Raw genomic sequence first — 8214 nt, 5'->3', positions numbered from 1 at the left:
GGCCATGGCTCACAGGCCCAGCCGCTCCGCGGCATGTGGGATCTTCCCGGACCGGGGCACGAACCCACGTCCCCCGCATCGGCGGGCGGACTCTCAACCACTGCGCCACCAGGGAAGCCCCCATCTTAACCCTTTTTAAGTGCACAGCTCAGTGGCATTAAGTACATTCACATTGTTAGGCAACAATCACCACCTTCCATTCCCAGAACTTCTTCATCATCCCAAACTGGAACTCTGTACCGATTCAACACTCACTCCCCATTGCCGTCCCCCGTCCGCCTGTAACCACCATTCTACCCTGACTCTATGAATTTGGCTATTCTAGGCATCTCATATAGGTGGAATCATAGAACATTTGTCTTTTTGTGACTAGCTTATTTCACCCAGCATAATGTCCTCCAGGGTCATCCATGTCATAGCGTGTGTCAGAACTTCCTTTTTCAGGCTGAATAATATTCCATTGTATTGATGGACCACATTTTGTTTATCCTTTCATCTTTCCATGGACACTTGGGTTGCTTCCACCTTTTTCGCTATTGTGAATAATGCTGCTATGAACATGGGCAGGCAAATTATCTCAAAGTCCCTGCTTTCAGTTCTTTGGGGCGTATGCCCAGAGTGGAATTGCTGGATCATATGGTAATTTTATTTTTAATTTTTTGAGGAACTGCCACACTACCACGGACTTTTCTTGTCCTTTTGAATTTTTCGCAGTGTGAAGAAAACACCTATTTAAGCATTTTAATAAGTTGGAAAATGAGTTCACATTTCACTTGGCCCCTAGATTGGCAAACATTAAAATCACGTATTGTATGGTTCCGTTTATACTAAATGTCCAGAAGAGGCAAATCCATAGAGGCAGGAAGTAGATTAGTGGTTGCCGGGGGCTGGGGCAGGAGGGGATGGGGAATGATTGATGACGGGTGTGGGGTTTCTTATTGGGGTGATAGAGATATTCTGGAATTAAATAGTGGGGATGGTTACATAACACTGTGAATATACCAAAAAAAAAAAAAAAACAACTGAGTTGTACACATTAAAATGGTGATGTTTATGTTATATGAATTATATCTCGATAATAATTTTTAAGCTGATAATACCATAAACAAACAACGTGAAGAAAGTGATCCAAGAACTGCGACTTCTGCCTGGTGCGGGGTCTCCCTGAAGCAGGCAGCTCTGAGCAGAGGCTGGCAGGTCAAGGACATGGCCCCAGGCCAAGCAGGGGTTCCAGGTAGACAGAGCAGGACCTGTGCCAGCACAGAGGCCTCTCCCCACACGCCTTCCACTGCTGGCCCTGCCCACCTGCCCACCCGCCCACCCGCCCACAAGTCCACCCGCCCACCCGCCCACCTGTCCACCCGCCCACCTGCCCACCTGCCCACCTGCCCACCTGCCTGCCCCCAGGAGAGCCGCCTGGCACAGCACACCATCCAAGCCCTGCAGAGCGAGTTGGACAGCCTGCGCGCGGACAACATCAAGCTCTTCGAGAAGATCAAGTTCCTGCAGAGCTACCCTGGCCGGGTAAGTGCCCTCCACAAGTTCAGCCCCAGGTGTACCAGGCAAGGGAGAGAGGTGGTCCGGGCATATCCAGGCGGGAGGGTTCGGTGCAGTGACCTGCTAGGCAGCACTGGGCCTGGGGGCCCTCAGAGGGCATCCGACACCCCCACCCCCCGTGCCTGCCAGCTGTCCTCCCTAGGCTGGGGAGAGCCTCCCACAGTGGAGACCTTATGGAGGTTCGTTCCTCAGAACCAGCCAGGAGGTGGTGAGGTCCAGCAAGAGGCAGGGGTTCACAGGACTCAGGCCCACAGGAGTCACAGTGACTCCTCTGTGAAATGGGGATGACCCACTAGTTGACCCCAGGATGTGGGAATTTAACCCCAGGGATGTTGAACATACAGGACAGGCCTGGGGAATTCCTTTTTTTTTTTTTTAAATAAATTAATTTATTTATTTTTGGCTGCATTGGGTCTTCGTTGCTGCGCACAGGCTTTCTCTAGTTGCGGCGAGGAGGGGCTACTCTTCGTTGCGGTGCGCGGGCTTCTCATTGCAGTGGCTTCTCTTGTTGCGGAGCACGGGCTCTAGGCCACCGGTTGGAGCCGTTCTCAGGCCACCAGAGGGCGCCCAGACTCCGTGCAAACTACACCGTGGGTGGCCCGCTGGGGGTCTGGGGCTCCCTCGTCTCCCAGGTGCTGGCCTGGGCTCCACAGCCACCCTGCACACTCCCAGCGAAGCCCCATCCAAACCCACCTCCCTGTACGGCACCCCGCCCTGTCCATCTTATACATTCCAGCCCCCCTCTGGGCCTTAGTTCCCCTACCTGCCCTGAGGCACCGTGGCCCTGACCCCAGGCGGAGACCTCTGACCCTGGGCAGTGCCCCTGGACACGTGGCACCATCCACGTCACACTGTCACCCGGGGCCTTCTCCCCGCCCCCACCGTGCTAAGGAGGAAACTGGGGTTCCCTATGATGCTGTCGGCCTGCACTCCTCGGCCCTGGCCTTCCTGTTGGGTCCCTTGACTGTGACAGGGGTGTCTCCTCCTCCTTTGCTCGCAGGGCGGCGGTGGTGACGACACAGAGCTGCGGTACTCGACCCAATACGAGGAGCGCCTGGACCCCTTCTCGTCCTTCAGCAAGCGGGTGCGTGGACCTGGCCGCCACCAGCTCACCTGGCCTCAGCCTCCCTCCAGAACCGCCCCCCGCCAGCCCCAGTCTCACCCTGCAGCCCCCCACACTGCACCCTGACACACCAGACCATCAGGGCAGCCCCCAGGCTCGCTATGGTACCGTGAAGGCCCGGGGTCCCCCGCGGGTGGGGCCAGAGTGCCAGGAACACATGCTGAGGGCTATGGGAGGGCGTGTGACAGCGACCGGCTTAGGCCTGGGTGCACACTCTGGGGGTAGGCAGACAAGCAAAGAGCTCCCAGTGTCAGGTGACTTAACGGTGGGGGGCGGGGAGCTTGTAACTCCCCCTCCCCCTGCCCTGAAGACCTTCCTGCTGTAGGCAGAATCGGCCACTGCAGAGGGGGCAGCAGCTCCCATCACTGGCCCTGCTCACACAGAGGTTGGGGGAGCCTAGGATGTCACCCTGAGTGGGGCTGGGCACCAGGTAGCCCCTGGCAGGCCCCCGGGATTCTGCAGGGACAGCAGGGCAGGGTCCCTCTCTGCAGTGAGCTGGAGCATTGGGGAGCCTTTGGGGTCCTCTCCTCATCCCTCCTCCTCCTTCAGGAGCGGCAGCGGAAATACCTGAGCCTAAGCCCCTGGGACAAGGCCACACTCAGCATGGTGAGTCCCCCCCGCCCCCGTGCCCCCGCCGTGTCAGGCCTGGGCCTCTGACTCTGGGCACCTTGTCACCTGCCCTCCAGCCCAGTCTGGAAAGCCCCAGGGACCCCGCTGCCCCTCACAGTCTCCGTCAAGAGTAGCTATGCGAGAGCTTCCCTGGTGGCGCAGTGGTTGAGAGTCCGCCTGCCGATGCAGGGGACACAGGTTCGTGCCCGGTCCGGGAAGATCCCACGTGCCGGCCGCGGAGCCTGCGCGTCCGGAGCCTGCGCTCCGCAGCGGGAGAGGCCACAATAGTGAGAGGGCCGCCTGCCGCAAAAAGAAAAAAAAAAAAAAAGGAGTAGCTATGCGACCCGAAACAGGGAAAGCAGCATAACTCATGGTAGGTTCTGGAACTGTGCCGCAGGGGGCGCCCTTCCCTAGAATTCCTGTGGCCCAAGTTCCCAGCCTAAACACTGGAGTGAAAGGCCAGCTGCCTGCCCTTCCCTCCCCTTGCTGCCCTGGGATGGGTGAGCCCTGCAGGGGTGGGTGAGGGCTGCCCCAGCCCTACTCACGCCTCGCTTGTTCCCCAGGGGAGGCTGGTTCTCTCCAACAAGATGGCCCGCACCATCGGCTTCTTCTACACACTCTTCCTGCACTGCTTGGTCTTCCTGGTGAGTGTCCAGGCGTGGCCAGGGATGCATTCACCACGCTCCCCCCATCTACCCCCAGGCACAGCGTCTGCTCTTGGCTACTTCTCTCCCCATCAGGGGCCTCATCCCACCCTGGGGACCACAAGCCCACCCATCAGGCTCTTTGGCTGGGGCAGCAGCCCAGCTGACTCCACCCAGGGCCCAGTCCCAGAGGGGCTTGGTAGAGGGAAGGGCTGCTGTGGGAGGCTGACAGGTGGGAAAACAGGTCTAATTGACTCTACTGAGGGACAGCCAGGTGGGCTGCACAGAGAAGGGACATCTTGAGCTGAATCTCCTCGGGTACAGAGGGGCATTCCAGTTAGTGAACACAGCACATACAGGGGCCTAGTGATGCCTGCGTGTCCACCACGTGTGGGGAGAGGTGGGGGTAGGGCATGCCTATGGAAGGCTCCAGCCTCAGGGATCCCCACCCCCAGCGAGGGTAGTCAAGATGGCCCCTACATGGCTAGCCTGGGCTTCAACTCTGACCCCAGGGCCCAGGAGGTCCTGGCCCTGCCAGTGGTACACCCAGCAACATTAGGGATGGCAGCTGCATCTCCAGGCCTGTCTGACCATCTGTGAAACCGGTGGGCCCGAGAGCATCTCTAAGGCCCACCCATCCTGGAGCCTGGGCCACGAGAAGCTTCACGTGTCAGGAAGCCAAGCCCAGAGGCCATAGGTGGACGGCAGGAGTGGCCGTGAGCAGCCCAGGCAGCTCACCATGTCTCTCCTTGGGCAGGTGCTCTACAAGCTGGCATGGAGCGAGAGCGTGGAGCGGGACTGTGCCACCTTCTGTGCCAAGAAGTGAGGACCCACCCTCGGCCCCCAGCACCACCGCGTTCTTATGTTCCCTGCCTTCCCCCAGCCTTCTATCACTGCCCCCATCTGGTCCACCCCACGGCCCCTGCCAAGCCCACTGTCCCCGGCCCCCGCGCCAGCACAAGGTGCACGCCCCTTGGAGATCTCCATGGCCCCCACCACCCCCACATTTCTCTCTTTTTCACACTTGGCCTCAGCAAAAGGTTTCTGTGACCCACAGGTTCGCCGATCACCTGCACAAGTTCCACGAGAATGACAACGGGGCGGCAGCCGGTGACCTGTGGCAGTGACGTCCCGGGGCTTCCCCGACACGACAGTGATGGCTGCACTCCCCACCCCTGCTTGTTCAGCTGCTTCTAATGACTTAGGCTTCCCTGGAGAATCCCCAACGTAGACTGCCCTTGCCCTCCAGCCACCAGCGCCAGAGGTCCCCAGGTCTCCTTGGACTCCCTTAGAAGATGGTCTCAGCCACATCCGGCTCCCTAAATCCAGAAGGCTCCCAAGGCCAAGCCAGATTGAGCCAAAGGGACCCCTTCAGGCCCATCTCAGGCTGGTGACCCAGCCTGGGTCTCACCCGCAGCCTGACCACTAGCCCTGGTGGCAGAGACGTCCCAGCCATGATACTGCTTTCCCACTGATTCTGGCTGTGGTTAATCCAGTTGGGATCCCCTGGGCCTCTCTGTGCCAGGCCCCGGGATCCCCTTGGGCTCCCCTAGGATCCATCACCATCCCACCAAGGCATGGAAGCCCTTCCTTGCAGGCCGGCAGGCTTTGAGTCCAGCCCCGCCACCTGCCTTTATCACGGCCCCACCCCACCCCAAGAAGAGAGGGAGCCCCAGAGGGCAGGATAGTTTCTCTTACCTGCTCCCAGCCCCTTAGACCCACTATGATTTTTGCTTTCTTCTTTAGCAAGGTATTCTTCTGGCTTTTAGGTGAGGAAGAGCACCCACGCCCCAGGCTCTTCAGACCCAAGGACTGGCCTGAGGGGCCCAAGTGCTTCTTGGCCAAGCAGAACTGGCTGTGGGCCATCCTAGCCTGGCCACCCTGGGGCCACTGGCAGATCTTCCTAATTTAGATTTGCACTTGCGTGTTCAGCTTTGCAAATTTTGAATAAACCCATTGTTGCAGCCACACCGGTGTCCTGCCCTCTGTGACTCTGAGGGTACAGGAGGCTGGTGGGCGGGTTCCCGCAGCGACACCCCCAGGAGCTATGGCTAGACCTCACGGCTGCTCTGCTGACATGGGGCACGGTCCCCCACACGTGGGAGGCCTCTCCCCCTTTTCTCATCCCCAAGAATTCCCTGAGTGGGTCCAGAGCTTTGCGGAAACCCAAACCCACAGTGTCTGAGTTTTTTTTTTGGCCACACTGCGCGGCATGTGGGATCCTAGTTCCCCAACCAGGGATCAAACCCGTGCCCCCTGCAGTGGAAGCGCGGAGCTGCAACCGCTGGACCGCCAGGGAATTCCTTGTCTGAGTTCTCTTGAGCAGACAACCCAATCAAAAAGAGAAATCCATTCCTTTTTTAAGAACTGCCTGTCAGGCTGTGGTTGGATGTGTGATATCAACTCCTAGGGAACACCTGCTTCCCTTTCTGTGTACCCTGGAGCCGTGTACTCTCCCTTTCCCTCGGGCGCTGCCTGCCACGCACTGCAGAGCCCATGCCCACCAAGCCCCCTGTGCCAGGCTTGCATGGGGACACCCCTGAGTCACAGGTTCTAGGCCACCTGGCCTCCAGCCCAGCCCCACTAGTGTGGGTCCCCTCCCACCCAGACACAGGGCTTCCTCTTGGTCTGTGGTGGTTGGCGTTATCCCACTGGCCAGGTGGCCCATGAGACTGGCTCCACACCCAGCTCCCACCCTGCAGTCCACCAGGCCAGAGTCCCCCATGCTATCCCTGTCTGAGTTTTAGCCCTGAATGCTCTAGAGTTTGTGACTCCAGGGGTCCCCTTTGGGGTCCCACCCCAGCGTCCCTCATCATCTATCCCATCAGAACGTCCTCTAAGGCCACAGAGCCTCCTGCCCTTGGGGACACCAGATAGACCTCTCCTCCCTGACCCTCACTCCTGTCCCCATGACAGAGCTACTCTTGGCTAATCACTCCCCCCCGCCCTTTCCCCACCCCAGCCACTTCCACTTCTCCCACCAGTTCCTCCTTGTAGGTCAGAGTACCCCTCACTTCCTCCTCCCTGGCGATCAGCACTCTTGTCCTGCCCGGGGCTCTACACCCCACGACCCTCCCTGGCCAATGACAGCCCACCAGTGGAGCTCAGCCCACTACTCGGAACCAGGTTAGTCCACTGGGGGACCAGGCTCTCCCATCTCCCATGAGGGTGGGGTCCACAGCCAGACCGCGCAGTGTGGAGCCTCCCTCCCTCTCTCCCACTCTGCAGGCGGTCACGCACCCACCCCTACACTCCCACACGCCTCCCAGCCCCCTTCATAGGTCAGGTTCCCAGCCAGATGTCCAGGCCTTCTGTGCAGCTCCAAACGGTGTTTGGTCCGCACCTAAGCTTTCATTAAGTGTTTGCTAGCCAGGTCCTGGCGAGAGAGCAGCCGGTCTGTGTGGAAGGGTAGGGGCCGGGTACCAGGGCCTCAGACCAGGCCTGCCTTGCTTTAGAGCCCCTGTGGAGGGCGGCCCAGGGCTGGCAGGCCGGAGGTGAGGACTCCGGGGCAGTCTCCACCTTCACCAGCCCACCGCTCCTCTCTAGGCCCCACCCTTTCCATCCACAAGACTGGGAAAAAAACCTTCTTTGCCTGTCCTGCTTCCTGGGAAATTAGAGATGCAAAATGGCTTTGGGAAAAGTTAAAGAGCTCTCTACAGGTCAGAGGTCACAAAGGTCAGAGGTCACTATGGGTGGGGGAGGGCAACATATGGAGGCACTCCCAGCTTGCAGGAAGACCATGGTAGATCACAGAACGGCCAGAGGTGGGGCTGCAGAGAGTTTAGCAAAGGCAGGGAGACGCAGATCTAACTGCCTGTGGGAGCTGAGGGCCTGGGGCAGGGGCAAGAATGGAGAGGAGGGGAGGAGTCCGGCACCCCTCAAGGAGCAAGCAATAGGTCTCATCTCTGAGCAGCCCTTCCACACTTCTGCTCACACTGATGCCCTTCTGCTCCTCTTGGGCGCCTTCCAGGCCTGCTGGAGCCCCTCCATCTCTTCTGGGAAGCCTCCTGGAGGCCCAGGGGTTAGTCCTCAAGCTTTCGCAAAGGCCAGCAGCAGTCTTTGTTCTTTCAGCCAGACCGGGATCTGCCCTAACCTATGCCCCGGGTTTTGGGGTTGCAGAACCAAGCAGGGGTGAGGAAGACAGGGCTGTGTTCCCCTCCCCCCCATCAGCCCTGTGTGACCTCTGAAGACCTACGGGGGTGGCGTCAGTGTCCCCATCACTGTGAAGTTGGGGAGGTGGGACCTGTGCTCGGGTCTTCCGTGCCCTGTAGCCCCGGGGCT

General features: G+C 59.3%; 1 protein-coding gene across 3 annotated transcripts in view; it reads left to right on the top strand.

Moving 5' to 3' along the window:
* Window positions 1-5903, top strand: part of CUX1 (cut like homeobox 1) — a 372981-nt gene extending 367078 nt beyond the window's left edge. For 2 of the 3 annotated variants that reach the window (XM_029219960.1, XM_029219958.1), the window contains exons 18-23: window positions 1408-1524; window positions 2558-2641; window positions 3230-3286; window positions 3853-3933; window positions 4691-4755; window positions 4991-5895. In XM_029219960.1, coding sequence (XP_029075793.1) covers window positions 1408-1524; window positions 2558-2641; window positions 3230-3286; window positions 3853-3933; window positions 4691-4755; window positions 4991-5060 — 474 coding nt within the window. In that variant the 3' untranslated portion in view covers window positions 5061-5895. Of the gene's footprint in view, window positions 1-1407; window positions 1525-2557; window positions 2642-3229; window positions 3287-3852; window positions 3934-4690; window positions 4756-4990 lie in introns of all 3 variants that reach the window. The other variant, XM_029219959.1, reaches the window with a different exon arrangement.
* Window positions 5904-8214: the final 2311 nt, after the last annotated feature.

The sequence above is a fragment of the Monodon monoceros genome, unplaced genomic scaffold (assembly GCF_005190385.1).
Source record: "Monodon monoceros isolate NGI ecotype Baffin Bay Population unplaced genomic scaffold, NGI_Narwhal_1 Super_Scaffold_13, whole genome shotgun sequence".
NCBI lineage: Eukaryota > Metazoa > Chordata > Mammalia > Artiodactyla > Monodontidae > Monodon > Monodon monoceros.
This window is presented reverse-complemented; position numbering and strand designations above follow the sequence as displayed.